The 11,464-nt window shown below is 48.0% G+C and overlaps 3 protein-coding genes across 3 annotated transcripts; 1 reads left to right on the forward strand and 2 right to left on the reverse strand.

Annotated features, from left to right (window-relative positions):
- Positions 1–4,454: 4,454 nt before the first annotated feature.
- GATC (glutamyl-tRNA amidotransferase subunit C) lies at positions 4,455–6,066 on the reverse strand. The gene is made up of 3 exons (XM_084297289.1): positions 5,701–6,066; positions 5,233–5,336; positions 4,455–4,818 (listed from the first exon to the last, which is right to left on the reverse strand). The coding sequence occupies exons 1-3, from the start codon at positions 6,024–6,026 to the stop codon at positions 4,760–4,762; spliced, it is 489 nt and encodes a 162-aa protein (XP_084153415.1). The 5' UTR covers positions 6,027–6,066; the 3' UTR covers positions 4,455–4,759.
- A 29-nt stretch (positions 6,067–6,095) lies between these two features.
- On the forward strand, positions 6,096–7,225 carry TRIAP1 (TP53 regulated inhibitor of apoptosis 1). Its single transcript, XM_084297291.1, has 2 exons — positions 6,096–6,289; positions 6,597–7,225. The coding sequence occupies exons 1-2, from the start codon at positions 6,143–6,145 to the stop codon at positions 6,678–6,680; spliced, it is 231 nt and encodes a 76-aa protein (XP_084153417.1). The 5' UTR covers positions 6,096–6,142; the 3' UTR covers positions 6,681–7,225.
- A 2,524-nt stretch (positions 7,226–9,749) lies between these two features.
- Positions 9,750–10,990, reverse strand: COX6A1 (cytochrome c oxidase subunit 6A1; the record flags this gene model as incomplete). Its single annotated transcript, XM_084297290.1, is given in 4 exon segments — positions 9,750–10,006; positions 10,634–10,773; positions 10,887–10,971; positions 10,973–10,990. Coding segments are annotated over 4 exon segments (330 nt in total). The 3' UTR covers positions 9,750–9,919.
- Positions 10,991–11,464: the final 474 nt, after the last annotated feature.

Raw genomic sequence — 11,464 nt, forward strand, 5'->3', positions numbered from 1 at the left:
TTGTGTGCTAACAACTTGAAGAAGCTTTGGGATAGTCTTGGGGCCACCATACATGTAAACAATTAATTTACAGAACCATCTGTAGTCTCTGCAGCACTAGCAATGGTTCTTTAAGTACTAGACAGTTTTGTGCTGACAGGAACGAACCATTTAACAATCTTCCCAGTGCTTACAATGAACTTTAGAAACACCCATGAATCTCTGAGGAGGTGGTTGTTTGGTAGCTGCAGGCACATTCTGTGCATTTATTAAGAAATGGTTAGCTGAAGGAACAGATGTGATGACGACTGCAAGAAATGTCAGTGTGGGTGAGATACATGGCTTTAAAGAGAAACATAAAAGCCTGAGATACATGGCTTTAAAGTGAAACATTAGAGCTTTACTTGTTGATCAAGAATGTAAAAGTGTAATTTCCCTCGGGATAGAGCTGCAGGGGAAGGCAGAACAAATACATACAGGAGATGATAGCTGGAGTAGAAGAGGTGCCAAAGAAAATTGGGTAATGGACAATGTATACCATGAGACTCCTGTTGCAGATGGAGCTTAGATTGCAAGCACTTTTCAGTTGAGGCTTCTTTTTTTTTTTTTTTTTTTTCCCCGTGTTGAATACAGTATCACTACAGCTAATAGAGATTTTTTTCCTGGGGCTCCCAGTTACTACCAAAGCATAAAATAATCATCATTATCAATAAACCAACTTCAGTTCTTGTATTTCCATACAACTAAAGAAACCTCCACCTTGAAATTTTATTTGTAAACCTGGCATCTATATGCTAGAGCATCTAATACATTATTATATCTTACAGATCTCCATAGTAATGGAAAAAAACTTAGCAGATTATAAATCAAGCTATCTCCATAGTGTCCAGGGGGACTAGAGACATTTACAGCAGCTCAGTATTTGCCCTGACCCTTTTTTTTTTTTTTTTTAACTGAATGCACTATTTTTCTTTTTGCTCTAACTACTAACTACTGAGAAAACACGAGTTGTTTTACAAATACATATTATGCAGTAAGGCAGAATTTACAGGTCACAATTTTGTGATACAAGTCCTCAATTTTAGCTACTTGTTTGCCTGGGTTTATAAATTGCAACGTGGCAGAACACTGTAAGGATTTGAGCCAGCCCCAGAGCTGTTTGTGCTTCGAACCAGCACCACGAGGGGCATCTCGGCCCTGCCTCGGGGTGTCACCTGGGCCCAGAGGGGGTTCACGCCATCCCGTGGGGTGCAGCACCCTCCACAGTACGCAGGCCATGGGACGCCAAGGTACTAACGTATGCTGCCCCGTAGGTAGCTCGTCTGGCCTTCACAAGGGTTCCTCGTTTGGTGGTTGTGGCTGTCTGAGTCAGGGCTGTAATTCCCTTCTTAGTGGTGACGTTGTAACAAACCCCTTCATTAAGGAAATGCATGTTTGCAACTTCTAAGGCAGTTCAGGCTGCAGGGAACAAGCATCAGGCAGTCTGTTCTCTCACTGCAGCGTGTGGGTAGGGGAGCAGCAGTGAACCGGCAGTTTTAAGGCTAGCCTCTGCTGCATGGGGAATGTGGGATCAGCTCTGTCCAAATTGTTGGTTTGATTGTTGCTTTTAAATAGTTACTTGATGATACCTTGGGCTGCTAGCTCCTGCGGCCATGCAGTTCACTCTCAAATTCCTCTCCCTTTTTCTATGTAAATAATGTTGTCCCCATTCTCTCTGATAGTCAAAGGAGGAGAGCAAAAATGGATAGAACGTGTGGGTATTTCTCAAAGTGGGAATTCTCTGCTAATATGCTTGTTGTATGGTACCCATTGAAGTCTCTCCTCGTGATTTATGTATGCATCATAAATGACTTTTAGGCTGAGCTTGTGTATTTGTGAAGGTTTATAATTCACAGGGTCTGAATCTTGAAAAGCCTGACACTTTAGCACAGTGTTACAGCCTGGCAATTAATTGGATTAGTGGGATTAAATAGAAGCTTTAATTCAACACCCTTTAAAGAATTCAAGTATCAAAACAATTGTTTTATGTGAAGCTCAAACAAATAACGAAGTAACTGCAAAAAGGCATGATAAGAGTGGAACAAGTGTTTGCTCTCGCTTCCTGCCAGACAAATATGAAAAAAAAATCAGCTCCAGACAGTTCAAATCTTACTAAGCATGCAACCTTTCAGGGCAGCAAATGAAAACAGAACCTACTCAATGGCTGTGATTTCTTTTATCAGCAAAAGCAGCTGCGGTCCTTTTCACTCAGCCTAGGGTTTCCATGAAATACATGACAGACACACAATGGCCTGAGAGGGAGCTTGCCAAAGCAGTTTGTGGACGCAGCATTATGCACAAGCCACTAATGGCTGAACCCAATACCACCACTATTCAAACTCTCAAGCATTTTTCTCAGTGTTTTTCCAATTATGATACTCCTCATATGCTTGGTGGCCTTCTGAGATGTTGAGAAACAATACACGTGTATTGTGAATCGCTAATTTTTTTATTGCCTGTTGTTTGCAGGGATGTAGAATACGCAGTTTGTAGGAGAAATAGTTATGGTAATGGCCATGCTCAGGACTTCGTCTATCAGTGTCGTGGTTTAACCCGGCTGGCAGCTAAACACCACGCAGCCGTTCGCTCACCCTCCCCCCTCCCTCTCTGGGACGGGGGAGAGAAATGGAAAGTGAAGCCCGTGAGTTGAGATAAAGACAGTTTAATAAGACAGGAAAATAATAATAATAATAATAATACAATGATGATAATAGTACTACTAATAATAATATGTACAAACAAGTGATGCACAATGCAATTGCTCACCACCCGCTGACCGATGCCCAGCTTAACCCCGAGCAGTCCGGCCCCCTCCCTCGGCTAGCCACCCCTATATATTGTTTAGCATGACGTCAGATGGTATGGAATACCCCTTTGGCTAGTTCGGGTCACCTGTCCTGGGTCTGTCCCCTCCCAGCTCTTACTGCACCCCCAGCCTGCCTGTTGGCAGGACAGAGCAAAAGTCTGAGGTGTCCTTGGCTTGGTATAAGCACTGCTCTGCAACAATTAAAACATCGGGGTGTTATCAGCACTCTTCTCATCCTAAGCCAAAACACAGCATTCCACCAGCTACTAGGAAGAAAATTAATTCTGTTCTAACTGAAACCAGGACAATCAGGCAGATGGCAGGGCCTGAAGGAGCACATGCATGGAGCTGGTGGTGTTTATTACACAGAAGTACAGAGAGACAGAATGGGAGAAATGTTTTTTCTCTGCAAACAGATTCAGAACATGCACTCTCATGAGGTGAGTTCAGCCCTTGGGGAAGCGTGTGCCAGCACAGTCATGGAGGACCCTTCTTTCCTTCTGGGATGCTCTCAGGAGCCGTAAGAGCAGACTCAAACTGGTGATTAGCAGTATCCTATTACAGTAATTGCAAGGGTCTTTTCTAGCACTTCATGGCTCAGCACATCATGATCTCTTCTACTGCACGGCATTACAATTGGAGTACATAAATCTGGATTCTTGAACCTGTATTTGAAGGGAGCACCACCCAGGAAGAAAAGTTTGTTTTTCAGGCTTTTACAGTGCTTTTTATGCCTGGAAGTGAATGGTCTGGACTATTTGGTTCTAGTTTGATGCAATATTCTTTTTTCAGTGGGTCTCTAGTTTCCCTCAGCGAGCTTTGTCTTATCTTGCCTCTGACTAGTGGATGTTCAGCAAGGAATCTCTCTATGGAAGGATAAGACAGTGGCAATGTATTTTATTTGCTATAGCAGTCCTCCCCATTTGGCCAGCACAGCACTTCTTCCTGTGATGATCTCCTGCCATCTGAGGCAGAGCGTGGGTGCTCGTGTTGATCTTGGAGCTGTGCAGCTTCTTCATAACAACCCCCTTCCCATGGCTGACCTTCCTAGGACAAACATCCTGTCTGGGAACAAGATGTCTGCTCCAGAGATTTCCTTACAGAATTTCAGGTATTGGCATGACTGTTACTTGAGGGTAACAGGCTAAGCCCTACAGTTAAATCCATTACTCTTCAGCACCATCTTACAAAGTACTTTTCATCCACAGACATAGCTAATGCTCTAAAATTAAAAATCTCTCTCAAATTTTGTACAAAGCTAGGTATTTAATTTGTGAGAACAAAAATACAAGGTGGGAACTAGAAGGTAACCCATAAAGACATGGCGCACAGGGATACAAAAAAGGAAATATTCAGTGCAAGCAAAACATCGGAGTCAATCATCTCCTCAAAGTCCTCTTTCTTCTGTAATGAAAATCTGAGTTCTGTTTGTACTTCACAGAGATGCTCAACAATGTTATGGACTCCTCTGCCATACCAGACTTTGTTACTTCTGACTCTACCAGAGCCAGAGTTAAGCTAAAGGCGATATATATATATATATATATATATTTATATATATATATATCCCAGTATATATATTCCAACTTCTTTTGTTTTACTGACAAACTAGTTCAAGAAAAAATAATGGTTCTGTGTTTTTTTTTAATCAGCCTTTATTGTTCTCTCTAAAGACTTCAAGCCATTTGGTATCTTAAAGAACAACATCAAATACACTTTGCTAAACACAAGCACCAAGATTGTCTCTCATGCTGCCTTCCAGCTTCACAAACAGCAAGTATTTCAACAGCAAGACAATTTACAGCACAAGGATGTTGTAAGAAGTTTAGCAGTGTGGTTGCTTTTCTTTATATCAAAATACATGTGAGGGTATTTCAGTTGTGACTGCACAAACCTTAGATTTCCCAATAAAATACAGAAATGACACGAGTTCTTTCACTGATAGCCCTGTAGAAAAGTCTCCTGTTCTTCTAGCTTTGGTAAAGGGATGTTACCTGATAGAAAACAAAGAGTTGTGTGAGACCAGCTGTAAGTCACCTTCTGGGCAGCACAACTTAACGTGAAAGTGCCTCTCCAGTTTATTCTGAGTACATACAGGCAGCTAAAATTTCCTGAGTGAGTGCAGAATGTAAGAAAGTTGTCTAACTAACTTCCTGTAAATAACAACTCAACGTGTGCAGTAGCTTTAAGGTACGACTGGCCTCTCTGCTGCTTTTAGACCAACAGACTGCATCTGTTTCTGGTTTGGTGGTGGTGTCGATGTGTTTTAAACAGGTGACTGCAGTTACTTATTTTAGTACTTCATTATTACTAGCTAATATTCCTGACAGTAAAGTCAGCTATGGCAATTTATGTTTGTCAAATTAATTCAAGCAAGATTAAGAGCTTTTTTATAAACAAGACAATACCTGGTGGGGCTACAAAATATTCCTCTACTTTCTCTCTGGCATTATTCAGCAGCTCTTTCGTGCAGTTGCCTTCTGTAATGTCATCTTCTCTGAGGTACAGAGACCTGAAGAACAAAGGTTGCTGGCTTGTCTTTACGTCATTCTGTGAGTATGAAGCGGGCATCTCTAAAGCTGGGTTTTGGTGTTGGGTAAGGAGGGAGGCACCCGTTGTTATGTTCTGAAGCAATAAACGCCACAGAACGGTATCTGGGGAGCAGTGTGCGTGGGTCACTCGTGATAAGATATAGTCAGGAAGGGGGGTCGATCATTGCTGTGTTTACACGTTTGGATCACGGGTGCCAATGCCACACAAAACCACAATAAAACCTTTCCGTAAGAGGGGCCAAACTCACATGGGGGGTGACTCCCAGAGCGCAAGTCACGCAAACAAACCAAGGCTGGGCATTGACCAGCCCTGCGCCTCGTTACCTGTCCTCTAGCACCGAGTCCATCGGCTCCACGCCCTCCGTGTTCACCTGGCGGAGCAGCTGGGCGAACAGCACGGCTCCCCGCAGCCTCTCCACGCCCTCCCTGTCGCGGAAATCCACCAGCGCCAGGCGCTCCAGGTGCCGCAGCACCTCCACGCTCACCGGGCCCTGCGAGAACCCGGCTCCTCCGGCGGGGCCGAGGACGGCGTGAGCGGAGCCCCCGGCCCCCCGGTGGCCGCCCGCCCGCTCCTGGCGCTGTGCCGGTACCGGGGGGCCCCGCGGCCGCCCCCAGCCGAGCGCGGCGCTGAGGCAGCGGCACGGCCGCATCGCGCCTCGGGGCCTCGCGTCAGAGCCTGCGACGGAAGCGCTGAGGGAGGAGGAGGAGGAGGAGGAGGAGGAGGAGGAAGGGGAAGGAAGGGGGGGAGGCCGCCGCCGCCGTCGCCATGAACAGCGTGGGCGAGGCGTGCACCGAGCTGAAGCGCGAGTACGACCAGTGCTTCAACCGCTGGTTCGCGGAGAAGTTCCTCAAGGGCGAGAGCGGCGGGGACCCCTGCGGGCAGCTCTTCAAGCGCTACCAGCTCTGCGTGCAGGTGCGGCCACGGCACGGCAGCCCCCTGCCCCTGCCCCTACCCTGCTCCCCTGTGGCAGCAGCCCTCGGTGTCCCCTCGGTGCCCCTCGCTGTTTTTCTGCCCGACGCCGCCTGCCAGGCACAGGCCCTGCCGGCTGCGTGCCAGGGTCGGGGCGTTTCTGGTGTTAGGAGGGCATCCCAGCCGGTCTTCAGGCTGCTTCTTGTAGATTGTGTTTTGTACCAAACGTTATATCACTTAGCACTGTAAAGTGCTGTATAAAGCGCTGAAAACATTTCAAATTTAACTTGTTTGTCTTCCTTCTTCCCAGAAAGCAATCAAGGAGAAGGACATACCCATAGAAGGCTTGGAGTTCATGGGCGCAAGCAAAGCGAAAACTGAAAACTCCTCTTGACTTCAGCTGTATGGATGGAGTCACCTACGCGAGCCTTGGGACTGAAGGGTGACCAGACAGCAGACAGGACACCACCCGGATAAGACCTGTGTATTTAGGAAGCAAGGAATGTGCTCGGCTTATAAAAGCAAACTACCACAGGAAAAAACTGGATCACGTGGTAACTTCTGCCTCCTTTTGAGCGAATTTTGGTGGTGGTTCAGCGTCTAACAGCGTGAACAGACGGTTTAACTAACTTCCCGTTGAATGTACTCTGTGACAGGAGAATGCTTGTTGGGATGTTGAACTTAGCAGTTGGTTTATGACTCCTTTCTCTTGCTTATTTATATAACACTTGAAAGTGTCTAAAAAGAGTGTGAAGAAGGTTAATTTCCTTTGTCTCATCTCTGTGGTGCTGGATTTTGGATTAAGAAGTTTGATTTATATGATCCTGAATGCTTAGGGGCTAAAGCATTGTTTTGTGTCAGCAACAGAGATGGTAGAAAAGCACTTTTGCTGGACCTGCAATAATGTAGCTAAAATAAATATAACCCAGTTATACTTTGTTCAAGTGGGTAAGGGTCTGGTAGAATCTGGTTACGACCTCCAAGGGGGACAGAGGTGGCCTGCAACAGAAGCTGAAGAGAACACACTGAACCTGGAGGCTGCTTTCTTTGGCCTTTTCTGAGGTACAGAAACAAACCTGAACTTGAATTCTCTCCCCTCTAGTGTTACATATCCCTGCAGTCAAACTGCGCAGACCTGGCCATCTTTCTGCACACTACCACTAAGCACCCAGTTGGCCACAGTCCCTGTTAGGTTTTTGCTCAATGCAGTTAAAATATGTCTTGAAAGAGAGCAACATTGATTGAAGCTTGACAAATGTTAAAAGCTCCAGCTGCCTGTACTGCCTCTTGGGGAACACCTCACCTGCTCATGAAACTGCCCTTGGACCATGTAACTAGGTGTGTACATACACCTAGCAAAGAGCTGGCTTGTAAACTACAGAAACTCTGAGCAAGTTACTCGTTAGGTAGCAGGAGTGACTTCTGACTGGTTGAAATGCTCGGCTGACTTGCCAGGTACCCCTCTGTGTAACCTGACAGTGGGCATTGGGCACTTGTTTTTCCTAAATCAGGTATCTGAAATCCTTTTCCTTTCACTGGCAGTGGAGGAATTAGGAAGCTTCTCAGCGCTTCCACTGAGTACTTCTTGGTGGGTACTTCTCGTGTAGTTGTGAAGGAGTTATTAGAATTACCCTTTTCCTCTCCAAATCTGTTTCATACTTTGTCCATCCTGAGCTATTTCAGCAGCAGAGCTTTACTCCTGTGGATCTTGCAGCAGCTTGAGGAAGGCTGTTCGGAAGAGAAGCAAGGGATCAGGATGCTCCTGATCACACTGGATGCTCCTCATCCAGTGGCCTGCGGAGCACCACTGGGGCAGGAATCAGCCAAACTGTCCCCTCTGCACCAACACAGCTTAGAGAGTACAAAATATTCTGGGCTGGGGACAACAGGGAAGTGAACTTCCTAATTGTCCTAGAATAACAGTGAGGAAAAAAGTGAGTATTATGCTCTTAAGCACTATTAGAAGGGTCATTCAGTGGCTTTTTTTTTTAATTACAAAGATGGAGTTCTCAAGCCATAGCTGGCTTGTCTGCACCACAGATTCTGAGTAATTACTGCAGCCACAGAGCAGCCTGGTACTTGTGCAGACCAGAAATGACAGCACACGGGGGCTACACACATTGTGCCCCACGTCTTCAGTGATGGCCTTAGCATCACTCACACAGCCCAGGTTAACCACGCTGGCTCACGGTGCATCAGACAGCTCGCAGAGCAATCTGTACGGGGCTGAACGGAGCACGTACCAAATCAGCTTACTGCTGGGTCACTCAGGCGTAAACCAACTTTTGGTTGGTAAGGTAAGGGACGTCTCCAGGAGCAGCACAAATAGCATTTTAGGGTCTGTCAAGTAGATGGTGGTGGTTTTTTTAAGGAATAATACATCCAACCACTTTGCTTTTCTATAACCTTCATGCAGGAATAAATGTGGTGTTATCTTGCCAGCTAGCTCTGAAATAACTGTGCCCATTCATGCCTTGTTCTTTATATTTTAATATATAAAAGCTTGTCTGAAGTCATCTTACTACAGTGTTCTGCTAAGTGGATGAAATTTGCACTGCAGCATGGGGCAGGGAGTCCTACAGCACCCCCCGCTGGATTTCACCCCCCTGGCTCACCTGACACCTGTCCCCTGCCAGCAGCGGGGTGCTGAGAGCTGCTGCCTTCTTCCTTTGGGGAAAAAATGGTACTAGCAGCAAAGACAGAGCTTCTTGTCTTCCTACTGTGTAAAAGAACGTAGAAGCTATGGGGGGAACTGGGAAACAGTTGAGTTGGAGAAGAAAAACTTCAAAATTGACATCGTATTGGAACAGACTTGGGACCTTAGAATCATTATCTATGGAAGATAATGAAGATCTCCTAGGCTCCACTTCAAAACTGGAACTAGCGAAGCTAAGAAGCTTCTGAGTGGCAATGGTCTGTATTACAGACATGCAATGGAGCAAAAATCATTTTGGTATGTAGCATCTGTATGAGAATATTGTACAAGGAGCCTGCAGCTTTATGAGAAGCAGGGGCATGAACAGCAGCTGTGCTGATACACCAGAGAATGTGAGAGCTAACAATGCTGTGCAGGCGCACAGAGCTTCAGTTAAACACCTTTGCTGGAATTCCATCTCAGGAGGGGCTGGGGAAGACAGAGTTGCCTTCGTGTCTCCTAAATACCCCAACAGTTGACAATGCAGGACGTGCCTCAGCACATGCTCAATTTCTATCTACAGATGAAGTTATTAGGCTAATACTGAGCGTGGGATAACAATGCTCAGTTAAACCAAACATAATAATCAATGTCATGTCTGATTATTCCATTTTGTGTGCTTCCTGATGAACACGTGACCTGTCAGCGTTACCAGATGCAGGAGGTCAGTCCAACCCTTTGCTCCTGCACTGTCCTGTGGGGAAGCCTCAACACCAAAACATGGAACTTCTGAGGAGTCGCAGGATAACAAAAGAGTCAGATCCCGAATTCAAGTTTGGAATCATTTATTTAAAGGACCTCTACACAAGTACAGGTGGAGCATGCACCACCATTCAACTTGACTGTAGAAGGAATGTGGTTTTTCTTAAGTGATGGTTCCCACAGAGCAGCCTGGTCCAGACACAGGGAGAGCCAGAGTCCTGGCTGTGGTCAGCATCTCAGTTTTCATCTTCATAACCGGTGGGAAGAGCATTAACGTGAGGGTTGTGGAATAGAGTTTTGTTCCCATCGCCCCAGGGGAAGGGCTGTTGGAAGAAGAAGAAGAAAAATAAAGCCCTGACAGATAACCAAAGGATGTGCCACAGCACAGGAACTGCGAGCTCAACAGCAAACATGGGCTCAAGCAAGGTGGCACTGCTACCAGCCTGGAGAAAGCAGGAGCTAGCAAATAATCTCCAGCAGCTGGAAGCCTTTAGATATCAAGGTCACAGCTGTCACTTAAACACATAAATCCACTGTACCATACCACGAGGACCCCTGCTTTGAGAATTGGGGATCACCTCTGTTAGCCTACAGGCCTGCAACAGTAAGCAGAGCAGCTCCGTGACTTAACATTTTTCAGCAGGATTACTTGGGGATGCAGCTCTGCATTAGCCTGAGGCAAGCAGAGCAGCTCCACGACTTGATATTTATCAGCAAGGCCTTAGTGGGATTATCTGGGGCTGGGGAGAGACCTGTTGATACAGCGGGTCCCTCACCTGAGCTGCAAGGAGCGTGCTGTGACAGAGACAGCCACGTTCCCAGGCTGTGGCTATGCACACAGTGCCACAGGAGATGCGGGACAAAGAGCTGCGCTCAGCTCGGGTGGCACCGCGGGCTCGGCGAGGAGGAGGAGGAGGGGCAGGGGGAGGGTGCGACAGGGGCGGCCGTACCTTGGTCCTGATGCGGAGGTGCGTGTAAGGGACGAACTCGGGCCGCTCGCTCTCGTGCTGCGCCTTCAGGTAGCAGTTCAGCATGCACACGGCCACGCCGGGCAGGGCCACGACGAAGCTCAGCGTCCTCCACAGCCGGGCTGCGGGCACCGCGCGGCTCAGGCCCGGCCCCGGGGGCACCGCGACCCCTCCCAAGGGCAGCGACCCCCCGCCCGAGGGCCTCTCCCCGCCGCCCCCGTTCCCTCCCCGTTACCTCCCCCGGCCTCGTGTGCCGCCGCCGCCATGCCGCGTCCCGGCGCCGAGCTCAGGGCCTGGGCGGCGCGCAGCAGCCGCGACCCCCCTCCCCAGCGCCGCCATCTTCCTTCTCCTCCGCCGACCGGAACCGGAAGCGGGTCCCGGGCCGGGCGCTGCGCTTCCGCCGCCTGCCTGACCTTGAGCTGCGGCGGGCTGCGGGCGGGCTGCTGCGCATGCGCGGCCCGGAGAAGGGGGGGGGGGGAGAGTCACGTGATCGCGCTCGCGCAGCGCGGCTGAGGGGAGGGGAGGGGGCGGCGCCATCTTGGCGCTGGGGGGGGAGGGAACGAACTGGGGGCTGGCGCTGCCAGAAGCGAGGGAAATGAGGGGTGTGAAAGGGAAGAAGTAAGGGGAAAAAGGCTGCAGCCTGACCTGTTGAAAGCAGGATGGGTCCTGTAACCTTAGAGCAAATCACAACGTTCTGTAGCAGGAGCTATGTAAGGAGAAATGCCCTTTGTTTTAGCACCTGTAAGCAAGCAACAGACATTAATGCCTCCAAAGCTGTTGGTGTGGTCATTTAAGAGCCAAGGAGTCGGTAAA

This window comes from Netta rufina, assembly GCF_964035555.1.
Source record: "Netta rufina genome assembly, chromosome: 17".
In the NCBI taxonomy this organism is placed as follows: Eukaryota; Metazoa; Chordata; class Aves; order Anseriformes; family Anatidae; genus Netta; species Netta rufina.

Excerpts from the sequence above, each read along its gene's own strand:
- TRIAP1 (XM_084297291.1), top strand. The coding sequence starts at position 6,143 with ATGAACAGCGTGGGCGAGGCGTGCACCGAGCTGAAGCGCGAGTACGAC. Across the intron at positions 6,290-6,596 it reads GCTACCAGCTCTGCGTGCAG|AAAGCAATCAAGGAGAAGGA; the intron begins GTGCGGCCACGG and ends CCTTCTTCCCAG.
- GATC (XM_084297289.1), bottom strand. The coding sequence starts at position 6,026 with ATGCGGCCGTGCCGCTGCCTCAGCGCCGCGCTCGGCTGGGGGCGGCCG. Across the intron at positions 5,337-5,700 it reads GACTCGGTGCTAGAGGACAG|GTCTCTGTACCTCAGAGAAG; the intron begins GTAACGAGGCGC and ends TTTGTTCTTCAG. Across the intron at positions 4,819-5,232 it reads ATATTTTGTAGCCCCACCAG|GTAACATCCCTTTACCAAAG; the intron begins GTATTGTCTTGT and ends GTTTTCTATCAG.